This window comes from Ahaetulla prasina, chromosome 16 (assembly GCF_028640845.1).
Source record: "Ahaetulla prasina isolate Xishuangbanna chromosome 16, ASM2864084v1, whole genome shotgun sequence".
NCBI classification, from domain to species: Eukaryota; Metazoa; Chordata; class Lepidosauria; order Squamata; family Colubridae; genus Ahaetulla; species Ahaetulla prasina.
In genome coordinates this window covers 8,856,045-8,873,629 of record NC_080554.1, presented here as the reverse complement: position 1 = coordinate 8,873,629, position 17,585 = coordinate 8,856,045, and the positions used below count along the sequence as shown (strand labels likewise).

Below are 17,585 nucleotides of genomic sequence, written 5' to 3'. Positions count from 1 at the left end.
AATTCTCGGAGTGTATGGTTTGGCTTTGCACGTCAGCTTTGGTTCGACCCTTAAATGTTATTATTCTATGGGAGGGAAATGGGAGGTTTGTAAGGATCGGATAGATTGCTGTGGTGGAGTGTAGCCTGGATTCCCAGAAGGGAGGGGCTGTATTCCAGGGGACCAAGAGACAGCGAAGTTTAGTCTGGTTGAGAGGCTTGAAGAGTGAAGAAGGCAAAAAGTAATACCTTTTTTAAAAATACGCATACTTTCCAGCTGGAAATAGAGAAAAATCCCTGCAGGGCACTTTTTGATATGTTATTTAAAAGTTATCAAAGGTATCCATTTCCAAAGTGGAGACAAGGAATTTTTTTTTTCTAATCCTTCTTGAAAATTGTGGGTTTTGTTTTTTTTAAACCCTTCTTTAAAAATTGCGTTGACTAGGACTGAGGCACGCACCTGTTCTGTTGGCATTTCATTGCTTTTCGAATCAAGCATCTCACCTAAAATGCTTTTTATCTTTCCCTTTCTCACTTCTTGAAGTTTGCAAATGTTGATACCCAGCTCTGCATATACATGCATTTAATAATCCAAAGCCATGTGAAGAATGTAGGGCTGTATACGCATAAATATGTATGCTGGATGAAACCAAAATGTTTGCAGTGTTAATTCGGAAGAAAGGTTTGAGCAAATGGAATGGAATTTTTAAAGTTATTATTAAAAAAAAAAAGGAATTTGACTTTCTGCAGCTTTGTTTTATATTTAAAATGTCATCTATCCTTGTTTTGCTGCCTCGTTGTTATGCTTTCTGGTTTCTGGTTGTGTGCAACTTCACCGCAATGTTTTTTTCTTCCCAAACCAAAGGATAGACCTAGCTGAACTAAGAATTAAAAATATATGGTGTTTGCAAACTAACTGGAGATCAGTTTGGGATGCCTCTGAGCATATGCAGAGCCCTTTTGCAGGCCAGTGAAGTCCCTGAGAATGACTTCAAGAGAGGAATGGAAATGGGAGGTTTGTAAGGATCGGATAGGTTGCTGTGGTGGAGTGTAGCCTGGATTCCCAGAAGGGAGGGGCTGTATTCTAGGGGACCAAGAGACGGTGAAGTTTAGTCTGGTTGAGAGGCTTGAAGAGTGAAGAAGGCACCTCCCTATCAATTGTCATAGTAGACCTTTTAAACTGAAAAAGATACTTTACCAACCAAGGAGAATATTTGTAGTGCAGGGTTGAAATGAGGAGTAGTGCTAGTGCTTGTGCTTGTAGCACTGATGATGTTACCTAGTTGGGTCATGAGATGGCTGCAAGAAAACAACCAAGCTCAGAGAGCATCAAGGGCCTCACAATCCCCCCCCCTCCTCCTCCTCCTCCTCCTCCTCCTCCTCCTCCTTTCCAGCACTGAAGAAATTACCTAGCTGGGTTATGAAATGTCTGAAAGGAAAAAACCAAGGAAAAAACCCTAACCCTAACCCAACTACTACTACTATTTCTCCTTCTCCTTCTCCTTCTTCTTCCTCCACTTCTTGTTCTCCTTCCTCCTTCTCCTCCTCTTCTTCGCCTTCTCCTTCTCCTTCTTCTTCCTCCTCTTCTCGTTCTCCTTCCTCCTCCTCCTCTTCTCCTCTTCCTCTTCTTCGCCTTCTCCTTCTCCTTCTTCTTCCTCCTCTTCTTTTTCCTTTTACTCTTCCTCCTCGTCTTCTTTTTCTCCTTCTCTTTCTTCTTCCTCATCCTCCTCTTCTTCCTCTTCCTCTTCCTCTTCTTCTTGCTCTTCCTTCTCCTCCCAACCTCCCCTAGCACTGATAATGTTCCCTAGATGGGTTGTGAGATGTCTACAAGAAAACAACCAAACGCAGAGAGTTCCAAGGACCTTCAATAGTTGCTTTAGTTGGGCAAGTAAATGAGAAACAAGGGGTCCTTTCTGTGTTCCAGAGCCTGGCAATTCCAGAACTCTTTACACAGTTTTACTTAGTAAGATTACAACGATGTACTTTCTTTAAAAAGGTAAAGGTTCCCCTCGCACATACATGCTAGTCGTTGCCGACTCTAGGGGGCAGTGCTCATCTCCGTTTCAAAGCCAAACAGCCAGCGCTGTCCGAAAACGTCTCCGTGGTCATGTGGCCGGCATGACTCAACGCCAAAGGCGCACGGAACACTGTTCCCTTCCCACCAAAGGTGGTCCCTATTTTTCTACTTGCATTTTTTACCTGCTTTCAAACTGCTAGGTTGTCAGAAGCTGGGACAAGTAACGGGAGCTCACCCGTACTTTCTTAACTGTGAGTTAAATCCAGAAAACGAGGCATCATTTTGAACAAACAGGGAGAGGGGAAACGTTGAGACTTAGTTTTGTTTTATTTTATTTCCCTCTCTTTTCATCTGTTCCCACCGTGTGGGCGGCTTAGTCCCTGGCCTTTCCAAACCACCCTTTCCGACCTTTGGAACGATGAAATATATTTTTTAATTTTGCCTGGGTCCGCTGGTGAATTATTCACCTCACGCTTTTCCTCTGTGCTCCTGTTTTTTATGATGCTCTGCTTTAAAATATGCACAGGCATGGAAGGGAGAGCTAGCTACGGCCCGATGCAGGAGGGAAAGCTGCCAGGAGAATAATGCAAGAAGAAAAATTTCTCTTGACAGCAGTAAAAGTGGAAGACACTCCCCGAGAGCATGTATTGTTCATGAATGAGAGTGTTTTCCAGCCTCGGTCTCATCACAGAGCCCCAGCAGCCCAACTCAAGAGGCTCGGCTGATCTGGGAGGCGAGACTTGCAACGGCTCCTTAAAATTAAGCGCAAAAATAACCCGTTCGGAAATCATTGGCCGTTTGCTCAGCACCGGTGGGATCCTAGAATACCCTAGAGGGCTATTTGTGGGAATCCAGACAAAGCGATGATGCTAATTCTCAGTGCATCAGACGCTCAAGCCTGTAAGGCATTCGGCAACTTGTTTATAGCAGGAGCTTCACAGAAACGACAAAGCTGTTTAACATGCTTTATTGGAAGCAGGAAAGAAGACAAATATGTCTGTGGTGGTAGCAGTATACCAAGCCAGCTCTCTCTTTTTCCTTCTCTCTCTCCTTCTCTGTCTTTGCCTCTATCTCTATCTCTGTCTCTGTCTGTCTGTCTCTATCTCTCTATCATCTATATCTATCTATCTATCTATCTATCTATCTATCATCTATCTATCTATCTATCTATCTATCTATCTATCTATCTATCTCTAGTCTATGTCTGTCTGTCTGTCTGTCTGTCATCTAACATCTTATGTCCATCTATCTACAATATCTGACTGTGTGTAACTATTATCTATCTATCTATCTATCTATCTATCTATCTATCTATCTATCTATCTATCTATCTATCTATCTATCTATCTATCTATCTATCATCTATCTATTGCTGTCTGTCTGTCTGTCTGTCTGTCTGTCTGTCTGTCTCTGTCTGTCTGTCTGTCTGTCTGTCTATCTATCTATCTATCTATCTATCTATCTATCTATCTATCTATCTATTGCTGTCTGTCTGTCTGTCTATCTATCATCTATCTATCTAGATCTACCATGTTTCCCCAAAAATAAGACCCTGTCTTATATTTTTTTTGAACCCTGAAATAAGCACGGCCTTATTGCCATGCACTCAAAAGCCCGATTGGGCTTATTATCAGGGGATGTCTTATTTTGGGGGAAACAGGGTATCTATCTATCTACCTACCTATCTACCTATCTACCTACCTACCTACCTATCTACCTACCTACCTACCTACTTATACCTACCTATCATCCATCTATCTATCTATCTATCTATCTATCTATCTATCTATCTATCTATCTATCTATCTATCTATCTATCTATCTATCTATCTAATCTATCTAGTCTATCTATGTACATCTGTCTGTCTGTCTATCTATATCTATCTATCTATCTATCTATCTATCTATCTATCTATCTATCTATCTATCTATCATCTATCTATCATCTAACTATGTCTATCTATCTACAATATCTGTCTCTGTGTGTAACTATCTATCATCCATCTATATCTATCTATCTGTTCTGTCTATCAATTATCTATCAAGTCTCTCCCCCTCCCTCTCTCTTTCTCTCTCTGGCCCCATTTTGATGTTCACAGCAAAGATCTCTAAAAGGCATTCTTCCCAAGCCTTGTGTAATTTTTTTCCCACCACCACGTACCCCCAACTGTTCCTGCTATATAAATAGCAGCTAGTGAGAACGCTCCACAAAGCTGCTGCTTGCCTCTAATGGACGCGGGTTTGAGTAATGGTGGAGGTGGCTTCCAAACAGGAAGCCCAGCGGGGCTGAGAAGCTCATCCGGCTCTCTCGGTTTCATCTGGACCTATACGTCCACCGGTCCTCCCACGGCCACTAAAAGGGGCTCTCGGTTCTTAGTTACTATCTAAAGATACCACCCCAAGCATTCCTCCTGCTAATTCTGGAGGTTTGGAGAAACATCGCGGAGAGCTAATTTGCATGGAATACCCCGAAGGCAAGATGACTTTCAATGTTTTAATAAATGAGAAATTAGGACTTAATAATGCAGTGAAAATCTATTAACCCTTCTTGATTGCTGTGGCTGCCTTTTATTTCCAGGCAATGTTTTTTATGTTGTTGTTTTTTTTCTCTCATTCGAACTCAAGTTATTTTTGAAATTGGGGGTTGGAAAGGCGCCCGCCGTTTTAACATCCTGGTTCTCCGCTGTTTAACTTTCTCGTTCGCACGGCTCTCAGCCTCCCCGTTTATTCGTTGCCAAAAGCGAAAATTTGAAACTCTCCCTTGGCATTCAAGACTTTGGCGGAATGTATGGAGAGTTTTAATTTTAGCTCGTAGGCTGGGCGTATCTTAGCGCCGTTGCGGTAATGCGCGCCTTTATTAAATGGTCCGTTCCAACTGGATTTTGTCTGATTTGCATGGGAACAACAGCAATAACGTTAATAACATCTGCCTCCTCTAAAGGAGTTGGTTGGCTGCCATCCCAATCATATTTAGGAAGAGTTCTTAAAACAGGGCGATTCCAAAGAAACTATAATAACGGAGAATCTTTGTAGCTCGGGGTTGAAATGAGGGGTCCTTGGTGCTGTCTGAGCTCGGTGGCTTCCTTGCAGGCGTTTCATTACCCAACTAGGTAACTTCATCAGTGCTAGAAGGGAGCTGGGTCACTCAGTGACTAGACTAGACTAGACTAGACTAGACTAGACTAGACTAGACTAGACTAGACTAGAATAGAATAGAATAGAATAGAATAGAATAGAATAGAATAGAATAGAAATATAATGGAATGGAACTATAAACTATAATAACGGAGAATCTTTGTAGCTCGGGGTTGAAATGAGGGGTCCTTGGTGCTGTCTGAACTCGGTGGCTTCCTTGCAGGCGTTTCATTACCCAACTAGGTAACTTCATCAGTGCTAGAAGGGAGTTGGGTCACTCAGTGACTAGACTAGACTAGACTAGACTAGACTAGACTAGACTAGACTAGACTAGACTAGACTAGAATAGAATAGAATAGAATAGAATAGAATAGAATAGAAATATAATGGAATGGAATGGAATGGCATGGCATGGCATGGCATGGCATAGAATAGAATAGAATAGAATAGAATAGAATAGAATAGAATAGAATAGAATAGAATAGAATAGAATAGAATAGAAATATAATGGAATGGAACTATAAACTATAATAACGGAGAATCTTTGTAGCTCGGGGTTGAAATGAGGGGTCCTTGGTGCTGTCTGAACTCGGTGGCTTCCTTGCAGGCGTTTCATTACCCAACTAGGTAACTTCATCAGTGCTAGAAGGGAGCTGGGTTACTCAGTGACTAGACTAGACTAGACTAGACTAGACTAGACTAGACTAGACTAGAATAGACTAGAATAGAATAGAATAGAATAGAATAGAATAGAATAGAATAGAATAGAATAGAAATATAATGGAATGGAACTATAAACTATAATAACGGAGAATCTTTGTAGCTCGGGGTTGAAATGAGGGGTCCTTGGTGCTGTCTGAGCTCGGTGGCTTCCTTGCAGGCGTTTCATTACCCAACTAGGTAACTTCATCAGTGCTAGAAGGGAGCTGGGTCACTCAGTGACTAGACTAGACTAGAATAGACTAGAATAGACTAGAATAGAAATATAATGGAATGGAATGGCATGGAATAGAATAGAATAGAATAGAATAGAATAGAATAGAAATATAATGGAATGGAACTATAAACTATAATAACGGAGAATCTTTGTAGCTCGGGGTTGAAATGAGGGGTCCTTGGTGCTGTCTGAACTCGGTGGCTTCCTTGCAGGCTTCATTACCCAACCAGGTAACTTCATCAGTGCTAGAAGGAGTTGGGTCACCAGTGACTAGACTAGACTAGACTAGACTAGACTAGACCAGACTAGACTAGAATAGAACAGAATAGAACAGAATAGAATAGAACAGAACAGAATAGAATAGAAACATAATGGAATGGAATGGAATGGCATGGCATGGCATGGCATGGCATAGAATAGAATAGAATAGAATAGAATAGAATAGAATAGAATAGAATAGAATAGAATAGAATAGAATAGAATAGAAATATAATGGAATGGAACTATAAACTATAATAACGGAGAATCTTTGTTGGTCGGGGTTGAAATGAGGGGTCCTTGGTGCTGTCTGAACTCGGTGGCTTCCTTGCAGGCTTCATTACCCAACTAGGTAACTTCATCAGTGCTAGAAGGGAGCTGGGTTACTCAGTGACTAGACTAGACTAGACTAGACTAGACTAGACTAGACTAGACTAGAATAGACTAGAATAGAATAGAATAGAATAGAATAGAATAGAATAGAATAGAATAGAATAGAAATATAATGGAATGGAACTATAAACTATAATAACGGAGAATCTTTGTAGCTCGGGGTTGAAATGAGGGGTCCTTGGTGCTGTCTGAACTCGGTGGCTTCCTTGCAGGCGTTTCATTACCCAACTAGGTAACTTCATCAGTGCTAGAAGGGAGTTGGGTCACTCAGTGACTAGACTAGACTAGACTAGACTAGACTAGACTAGAATAGAATAGAATAGAATAGAATAGAATAGAATAGAATAGAATAGAATAGAAATATAATGGAATGGCATGGCATGGCATGGCATGGCATGGCATGGCATGGCATGGCATGGCATAGAATAGAATAGAATAGAATAGAATAGAATAGAATAGAATAGAATAGAATAGCACTTAGATTGATATACCGCTTCACAGTGCTTTACAGCCCTCTCTAAGCAGTTTACAGAGTCAGCCTCTTGCCCCCAACAATCTGGGTCCTTGTTTTTTTTTTTTTTCTGTTTTTTTTTTCTTATTTTCTTAGTTATATACAATTAGTCGGGTCTGCCCAGTCACCACCCCCCTTTTTAACACTCTTCCCTCTTCTACCTTCTTTTACTTTCCAAACCTTCCTCTCCTTCTCTTATCTACCTCCTCTCCTCCCTCCACCCTACACTCCTTCTCCCTCTTCTACCCCTCCTTCCTCTTCTCCTCTTTCCTACCTCCTACTCTCTCTTTTTTCCCTCCCCACCGTTCTAAAATGGCAACTGGTCAGACCCGACCCTACATTAATTATATTTATACATCTTCAATAATCCCTGTACATTAACCATCACTCCATCACTAGCCTCAACCCCCCAATTCCCCTCCCCCTTACCCCCCACCCCCCACCCCGACTTCCCAGAACAAAATGCAGGGTATCAAAACTAACAATCATAATCTAAAATAATTCCTAAATTATAATCTCTAGTCTCTCCACGCTTAGTCACACTCTCAATTCCCCTCTCCTTCAGAAATATATCTAATACAAATTATTTCCTAAATTTACTCATATGCTATTCGATATTTTTTTATCTGATACTTATTTTGAATATAATCAATCCACATTTTCCATTCTAAAATATATTTTTCTTGTGTATAGTCTTTCAAGTAAGCAGAGATTTTTGCCATTTCTGCCAGATTTGATACTTTAAGTGTCCATTCTTCAATTGTAGGTAATTCTTCTTTCTTCCAATATTGAGCAATCAAAAGTCTTGCGGCTGTTATTAAGTTCAAAATCAATTTAGTCTCTATAGCTGTACAATCCATAATTATTCCTAGTAAAAAGAACTGCGGGGTAAACTTAATCTTCTTTTTCAAAATATTCTGCATGATCCAATCTGGGTCCTTGTTTTATAGACCTCGGAAAGATGGAAGGATAGGTCAACCTTGAGCCAGACAGTATCAAACTGCTGGCAGTGGGCAGAGTTTGCCTGAAATCCTGCATACTAATCATTGAACCACCACAGTTCAGGATAGGATAGGATAGGATAGGATAGGATAGGGTCGGGTAGAGTAGAGTAGAGTAGAGTAGAGTAGAGTAGAGTAGAGTAGAGTAGAATAGTGTAGGATAGGATAGGGTAGGATAGGGTAGAGTCAGGTAGGATAGAATAGAATAGAATAGAATAGAATAGAATAGAATAGAATAGAATAGAATAGAATAGAATAGAATAGAAACTTTATTGTCACTTTGAATGTACACTAATTGGCATACATTAAAATGAAATTTCATGGGACCATAGGAGGTGCTTTAATAGTCTTAAGTCACTTTTTTCCAGTCGTAACTTTGAACGGTCACTAAATGAACCATTGTAAGTCGAGGACTACCTGTGCGGGGGACTGGGTGTTATTATTTCATTATTTTTTCCCTCTCTTTAATTTACAGTTGTCATGCTTACTGTTTTTTTGGCTGAAAACGTTCTGGAATATGTCATTATAGAATTGTATAAAAAGAAAGAAAGAGTAAAGCTATCTAATCATGGCAGGAATAAGGGGAAAAAATGTTTCATTCTTTGGTTGAAGTCCCTGTTGCTATGTCCTGGTGTGTGTATGTGGGGTGTGTGTGTGTGTGTGTGCCTTTGGTGTGTCTACACATAGACACACACACACACATTTGCAGAAATAGGGCAGTCCTCCCTCTCCTCTTCTCCCTCCCTCTCAATCTATCTATCGATTGTCCTACTTCTGCAAATATTTTAAGGGGGAATAAAAGCCCTCTCTTCTACCATTGCTAGGTTGTGATTGCCCGTTCTGTGTCACAAGCACAAAATTAATTATCCCCTAATGACCAGAGTGTTAGATCAACAGAAGATTCTCCCCGCCCATCCATCCACCCACGGTTTTGGCTGAAACACCCTAACTGGACCTCGCTGAATCTGATCCAAATGAATCCTCTGGGGAAAAAATAAAATAAATACATTTGGCGTCTTTCGTGTTGGAAATGTCACATTATCCCCTCCCCCTTGAAAGAGATTGGGGCTCCGGTTGCCCCTTTATTTCTTCGTTTTGGGGGTTTATCTTAAGGATGGAGGGGTTGCGAGACATAAGGGATGGAGAACGGGACAGAGCTGCAGGTTGGAGACGCACGCCAAGATATTTACGGCTCTCGGCCTAATTTTTTTTTAGATTTAGTGGTGTTCGTTAGCTTGGTTCTTGAACGAGGGAATGAATTTGAGGGCTTTTCAGGGAAATATCATCAGTTTGGCATAGAAGATACATCAGCCTTGAGGTCTTCTGCCATGAAAAGCAAAAGCTTGAAATGCCGTTGATTGGTCAGTGTAACTCAAATCAGAACATCAATTGTACATTTGTTTTTACCTGTTGGCACCAAAAGTAATGTAACTCTGATCTCCTCCCTTTTCTTTCTTTCTTTCCTTCCTTCTCTCTTTTTTCTCCCCCTCCGTCCCTCCTTCCTTCTCTTCCTTTCTGCCTCCTGCTTCCAATTTTTTTGGGGTGCCTCGCTAGGAGAGGAAGCGCTGACCATGTATATGGACAAAAACCGACTCGACCGGAAGTCGGGCAATGCCACCCAAAGTGTTGAGTCCCTTCACCAGCTTGCCTCTTCGTATTTTGTGGACCGGGATGGAACCATGAGACGCCTCCACGAGATTCAGATCTCCACGGGAGCAATCAAGGTAGAGCCGGGTTATAAACATAGTTTGGTTTGAGCAAAATGAGTGCGGGGGGAAAAACCAGATCCTGCAAAAGGTGGATCTCCTTTGCTTTTCTTTCAAATTTTGCTCCCACCAGGGTGGATCAGGGTGAACTTTCCTCTTTTAAGAACCACATAATCCCTTGCAGGGTGGAGTCTGGGCACCTGAATGGAGCTAGCAGAGTTTTTACTGGCCAGATGCCTTTCCTGTTGCCAGTGCAGAGTTTTGTTCAGCAGATAATATTATCATTGTGCCCAGAGAGAGAAATACCTGCCTCTACCTAGGATCGAACTCACAGCCTTCTGATTGTGAGGTGAGAGCTCCACCTCTAGGCCACTGTATCACTCTTCCACCACCCTGATGTCAGTGCCTGATTTCTCTCCCCTCCGCCCAATACGTACATAAAGTCTAGATGTTCTGGTTGACCTTCTAAGTGGTCTTAACTGTAAGCCTGGGAACATATTCTGGATTTTTTTTTCCTGATGGTGTCCAAGTTGCAGGAATTGGGTATGGCCAGTCTAGAAAAAAGAAGGACTAGGGGTGACATGATAGCAGGATTCCAGTATTTGAGGGGCTGCCACAAAGAAGAGGGTGGGGTCAAATTATTCTCCAAAGCACCAGAAGGCAAGACAAGGAACAACGGATGGAAACTAATCAAGGAGAGAAGCTTCTCCTGTTCTTCAGAAGGCAACTGGACTTTGTTTTTCTTTGAAGAGGTTTCGCTTCTCATCCAAGAAGCTTCTTCAGTTCTTCAGGAGGCAACTGGACTTTGTTCTTCCTTGAAGTCATCTCACTTCTCATCCAAGAAGCTTCTTCAGTTCTTCAGGAGGCAACTGGACTTTGTTCTTCCTTGAAGACATTTCACTTCTCATCCAAGAAGCTTCTCCAGTTATTCAGAAGGCAACTGGACTTCGTTTTTCCTTGAAGAAGCTTCTTCAGTTCCGACTTCAGAACTTCCATCAGAACTGAAGAAACTCCTTGGATGAGAAGCGAAACGTCTTCAAGGAAAAAACCAAAGTCCAGTTGCCTTTTGAAGGAGCAACTGCAGGAGCCGTGTGCCTTCGAGAGAGGCAGTGTGGAAAGACCTCTCTCATCCTTGACAGTCCTTTTTTCCTGCAGACTTACTTAGAAGTCAGTTAAGTGGCTTTTTGGTGTGTGAGTGAATGGAAAAGCACAGTGCACCTAGTCGAAAACCTCAGAAGTGCTCGGTAACATAGTTCACAGGATGGGATAATGGCCAGGGCAAAGGTCCTTTGAGACCTTCAAAGTAATCTACTTGCACTGGCAAAGAGAAGGGAAAACTATCTGGAGCTCCTTAGCAATTGACCTACAAAACAGTGGATGGAAGAGAGTTTCCATAAAGGTTTGGCCTTTGTCACCGTATCGGAGATCAGTTTTTTTTTATTATTTCTGAGGCTGAGAGTGCTTAAAGGTGCCAGAGAGGTGGGCTGAAAGCATCTGAAGTTTGGGAAGAGGGGAGTTAGGTGCATTTCGAACGGTTGATGTGTAAGGTTGGAAAATAGAGATGTGCCTTTGATCTACTTGCCAGAAGTTATTTCACTCAGAATGTACCTTTCCCAACTGTCTCAAAAGCAGCATGGTGACAACGTCAATGCTTTCAGCAAAACTACCACAAAATAGGGAGGAGGGAGGGAGGAGGGAGGGAGAAAGAGGGAGGGAGAGAGATAGGAGAGAGAGAGAGAGAGAAGTGAGAGAGAGGAAGGAGAGACAGAAAGAAGAGAGAGAAGTGAGAGGGAGGGAGGGAGAGAGAAAGAGAGAGAGAAAGAGAGAGAGAATTGAAAGAGAGGGAGAAAGAGAGGAGAGAGAGAAAGAGAAAGAACCCAAGAACTTCTTGGGTTCTTGGTTCTATTCTGTCCGTGCTTTGACCAAATTGGTTCGCTTGCTGCTTGTTGTGGCCCGCCAGTGGCCAGCAAAGAGGTTGGGGAGGTACTTGGGCCAGTCCTGGGGGCTGGGAAAAGCTCAGACGAGGGCTCTGTGTCACAGGCAGAGAGGGAGATAGACAGCAGCGAGGCAGAGGAACAGGTGGAGCCTGTTCCCAGTGTGTGCATGTGCAGAACTGCCAGAAGACAAGAACAATTAAGAAAGCAGGGTCAACTCGGGGATAAAGCTATACCTTGGATGTGATTGGCCCCTCCCATAGGAATCAAAAGAGGAGCGAACAGGGAGGGGGCTTTTGCAGGAAACAATTTGTTCAGTCGGTCGTTTCAAGAGTGGAAAGTTCTGTTCGTGACTCTAAGAGACTCTGTGCCAAGTTTTGCCTTGCCCTGCCTTTGGAAACTATTTATCTGGCAGCTCGCCAAGCGAGATAAGGTTTGTGTTGATAAATATACCTTTGAAAAACTGTTTGGATGAACCTTGCTGACTGTGAATGAACGTAATTCACAGTCGTGTAAATAAAAGAGGTTTTGCCAGTAATGTTTGCCTCCTGCTTGTTAAGGGAGTCTTGGTCAGAACACTGCTCAGCCCGCTCTTCAGTGGTGGGGCAGCTGCTATGGTTTCACTTTCTTTTGATGTTCTCCAGGTCACCGAAACACGGACAGGTCCTCTGGGCTGCAACAGTTATGACAATCTGGACTCTGTGAGTTCTGTCCTTCTGCAAAGCACGGAGAGCAAACTCCACCTCCAAGGTAAGGAGGAAAAGGGAATAAAAGACACAAATGCCCAGACTTGGTGACCATGGTCTCCTCCACTCTCTAACATATCTGTCTATTGTGGTCTGACGGCAGCCTGCGGAGCTGGCAGCAGAGCCCGACAGTGAGGAGGTTGGGGAGAAACATGGGCCAGTCCTGGAGTCTGGGGAAGGCTCTGATGAGGGCTCTGCGTCAGAGGCAGAGAGGGGGCCAGGGCCATCTGGGAGTTATGTGCTGCCTCCGGAGCCTCCAGAGTCGGACGTCAGTGAGGCAGAGGAACAGGGGGAGCCTGTTCCCAGTGCGCACATGCGCAGAGCTGTCAGGAGGCAAGAACAGTTAAGACAAAAGGGACAACTTGGGAGTAGGGCTTGAAGATGATTGGCCCCTCCCATAAGACATAAAGGAGGAACAAAGGCACATGAGCCTTTGCCGGAAGCAACTTTGTTCATTCTGGTCGGTTAAAATTCTGAAGCTCCGTTTTGACTCTGTGCTCCGGGGTGGCCTTGCAAAGCTAATTGCCAATTAGGTCTTTGGCAGCGTGGCAAGGGAGATAAAGGAAGCCTAGGTCACAACACTGTCCTTGACAAGGTGTTTCAAGGAACTGTATGCAGGTGAGATACGGGAGGCTTCATCCTTGGCTGGCACCCATCTTGCATGTCTATGGAAATTCTCAATCATCCAGGTCGCGGTTATCCCGAAGGTGCTTTTCCAAAAGGCAGCTGGGTTTTCTTGGTTTTTCTTCACCTTGAAAACATTTCGCTTCTCATCCAAGGAGCTTCTTCAGGTCATGAACTTCTTGGATGAGAAGCGAAACGTTTTCAAGGGAAACAACACACACAAAAAAGGAAGTCCAGTTGCCTTTGGCGAAAGCACTCTTGCAATTTGCTTTGAATTTATTTGCAATAAAGGATATTTGTAGCTCAGGGTTAAAATGAAGAGTCACTGGTGCTGTCTGAGCTTGGTGGTTTTCCTGCAGAAAGTGAACAAACCCTTCTAGCACTGATGATGTTACCTAGTCGGGTAATGAAATGTCTTCAAGAAAACCACCAAACTCAGAGAGCACCAAGGACCCCACAGACATCGTCCTCCTCCTTTTCTCTTCCTCTTCCCTTTCTTCCCTTTTTCCTCCACCTTCATTCTGCAAACCCCACTCCCTCCTAGCACTGATGATGTTACCTAGTTGGGTAATGAAGCGTCTGCAAGAAATCAACCAAACACCAGAAAACACCAAAGACCTTTTAAATTATTCATAGCCAAATCTTGCCTCTAGGTCGTAGCTCTTCTTATTTAGCCAAAAAAGGAGGGAAATTTAGCATGGCATATGAGATCCTTCGTGTTTCCTATTTAATGTTCTCTTTGCAAACTTTCCTCCAGACATATTTAGTCACCATCTCCTTGTGGGACACTAAATTGTCACATTAAATCCTTTTTTTAATTATTATTATTATTATTTTGTTTACGTGTGTCTTGCCTCTAATGTTTTCCTGGGGTTCCTGAGCATATTATTAAATTCCCGCCCTGCGACAATATATCAGAAACAATAGAAGTAATAGGTTAGCGCAAACCTCCAACTTGTCCTGGAGCATGAAAGCAAAAAAAATCCGAGGAGCAGTGAACAATGACAGGTAACCGTAAAATTAAAACAATTCGTTTAGTGACCGATTGAATGGCACTCCCAAAAAGGACTTACAGATGTTCCTTACAAGCACAACGGTTGTAGCATGCCTCCAAATATGAGCCAGCCGTGTGCAGGGGCAGCCAAAAAAGCCAATGCAATCCTAAATTGCATTAACAGAGGGATACAATCAAGTTCAAGGGAGGTACTAATACCGCTCTATAAAGCCTTAGTAAGGCCACACCTAGAGAACTTCATCCGGTTTTGGTCTATAGTGTATGGTCTACACTATAAAAAATGATGTTGAGATTCTAGAAAAAGTGCAGAGAAGAGCAACCAGGATGATTAGGGGACTGGAGGCTCAAATATATGAAGAACGGTTGCAGGAACTGGGCATGGCTAGTTTAGGAAAGAGAAGGACCAGGGGAGACAGGATAGCATCTTCCAATATTTGAGGGGTTGCCACAGAGAGGAGGAAGGGGATCAACCTATTTTCCAAAGCACCCGAAGGCCAGAGAAGGAATAATGGATGGAAACGGATCAAGGAGAGATTCAACCTAGAAATAAGGAGCAATTTTCTGGCAGTGAGAACAATCCATCCATGGAACAGAAGCTGCCTTCAGAAGTTGTGGGAGCTTCATCTTATATTTACCTTATAGATGACCTATAAAGTCCCTTCCAACTCTGTTAATCTGTAATCTATGAACAATCAAGTGATCAAAATTGGAAGCTTGGTAACTGGCATGGATTTTCAACAATTGCAGTGTGCGGGGGGCGGGGTGTGTGTGTGTCATATAATTGTGATTTTGTAACCTTCCCAGCCACATTACAACAAGCATGTGGGAAGCCGAATGTGCTCGACGGAACAGCTGCAGCAATTCGCTTATCAACCCTGCCGAAAAATGTCCTAAAATCGGGACCGACTCCCTGAACAACCTCCTTGCTTAGCGAATGGAAATTCTGAATGCAATTGCGATTGTAAACCAGGGACTGTTTTGGTCACCAATGTTACAAAAAAAAAAAAAAAGATGCCGAGACTTTGGAAAAAGTCATCTTTTCCAAAGGATTAAAGGCCTGGAGGCTTAAAACAAATGAAGAACGGTTGCAGGATTTGGGTTTGGCCAGTTGAGAGAAAAGAAGGACTAAGGGGGAAATGTTAGTGGTCTTCCAGTATTTGAGGGGCTGCCACAAAAAAAAGGGGGGGATCAAATTATTCTCCAAAGCACCAGAAGGCAGGACAAGAAACGATGGATGGAAATTCAACTAATCAAGGAGAGAAGCAACCTAGAATTAGGGAGAAACTTCCTAACAGTGAGGACAATAAACCAGTGGAACACCTTGCCTCTAGAAGTTGTGGGTGCGCCATCACTGGAAGTTTTTAAGAAGAGGTTGGATAAACATTTGTCCGGAATAATGTAGGGTCTCCCGCTTGAGCAGGGGGTTGGACTAGATGACCTCCAAGGTTCCTTCTAGCTCTATTCTATTCTAACTACGCAAACAACCTGGAATTAAGAAGAAACTTCCTAACAGGGAGGACAATCAACCAATTGTTCAGTTTGCATTCCAAAGTTGTTGGTGCTTCATCACTGGAGGTTTTTAAGAGAGACTGGACAGCCACCTGTCTGCATTACAACTTTTTATCTAAAATTGTGCATTGTATGTGTGCCAACGGGTGCATAGGACCTTTCCTTCCTCCCAGCTTCCGAGTGGTATCCAGTCGAAAATAATAGACGTCGGTGAGATGTATGGCTACAATTAGTGTTGTTTTCTGCCACCACAGTTTCTTGCAACATCTTACACCGGGTGTTATGCCTCGCTCGCCCCCTCCACAGCCGGGCCCCTCTCATCTCCTGCTATCTCAGCCAGAGACTGATAGTACAGAAGAATGTTCTGGCATGCCTCCAGCCCCCAGCTCTGGCACCATGCCTGGACAAACCGAGCAAACAAACCTCCCTCCGATAGCATGTGCGCCTGAAGCCAGCCACGAGCTGGGATTACCGGCAGCTGGAGACGAAACGATGCAATGGATAGATCCATGCTTCCGGAGAATGGAGAGGCGACATCAGCAAAAGGAAGGGAGGGGCAGGCCTGGATAAGTGCTGAGTCATGGAGCCACACCCCATGGCCTATATAAAGGATCTGCTTTCTGGCATTCTTTGAGTCAGGCAAAGTCTAACTTGGATTGCTGAAGTCACATCCTGGTCTCCTGCCTGCCCTGAGAACTCTGACAGAACTTTGGCAAAGCTGCAGAGGCTTTGCAGCCACGCTTGATATGGACTTCCCCGACCCGGCCGTCAGAGGAGGAGTGGGACACGACATCGGGTTGGCAAAGCGTTCGGAGGAGACTGAAGTTGCCGATCCATTACCAGCAGCCCTGTAAATACTTACTAATGAGGGAGTTATACAGCAGCTGGGAACACAAAGGTTTCCATTAATTATTCTGAGAGGTACCTTCTCGATGGTGGAGCTAGTAGAAAAATGGAGAAAGGTAAAAGGCACACTTTTAAAGGTCGCTGGTAATGAGACGCCTGGTTTATCCTTCTCTCCCGTGGAGAACCTTCCATCATTCTTGTCTATATACTTTTGACTGATACGGAGTCACAGTGTTGGTTGAGGGCAGCTTCAGACCGCTCTTATATCATACTTCATCCCTGTATTATAATATCCAAGACCCCCCCGCCCACAAATAATGAGACGGTCAAAGATGGTCCCAGCAGATCTCCAGATCATCTTTCTTCAACATTTGCAAGAGAAATTGGTGCACTTTCATTTTTCCCCCCTCTACCAAAGTTCTCCAAATGAAGCTGCTACTTTGGGGCCAATGCCACCCCCCTCCCTCCCCAAGGAGGTTCTTGCTCCCACCACCACCTCCTTTTTTTTCCCCCCGGTTCTGTGTCCCAAATACCATTTCTATCGATCGGGTTGCAGGAAATTAGGTCAAAGACAGCAAAAATGATTTCCCAAAGCAGGCGACTGAAATTTCTAATTCCGAAAAGCATCCCTTAAAGACTGTGACTTGACTTATTTTTTTTTTCCCAAACCTCCCCTTAATTCCAAGTTGCCATGGATGAGGCTATAAATGGAACTTGTCACCAAGGACTGAGCTATGTGTTTGCATCTTCATACGAGGGAAGTGAGCTCGCTTTTTCTGATGTTAATCTTCTGCGAGTTGGAAAACCAGCCCCTTTCCATCAATCCAACATTTTCCTCCAATCTTCTTATTTAACGTTTTGTAGCCGCAGGTAATCGTCGAATTAAAACCAGAGGTGATATTCAGTTGGTACGGACCGGTTTGTCCGAACCGGCTGAATCCAGCCAATTCGAATCGGTTTGCCCGAACTGGTAAT

At 43.3% G+C, this 17,585-nt stretch overlaps 1 protein-coding gene across 1 annotated transcript in view; it reads left to right on the top strand.

The window, feature by feature from the left end:
- BRINP1 (BMP/retinoic acid inducible neural specific 1) overlaps positions 1-17,585 on the top strand; it is a 33,593-nt gene that overhangs the window by 2,111 nt on the left and 13,897 nt on the right. Inside the window, exons 2-3 of the mRNA XM_058159253.1 lie at positions 9,785-9,954; positions 12,515-12,620. Of these exons, the coding sequence (XP_058015236.1) occupies positions 9,785-9,954; positions 12,515-12,620 (276 nt within the window). The remainder of the gene's footprint in view (positions 1-9,784; positions 9,955-12,514; positions 12,621-17,585) is intronic.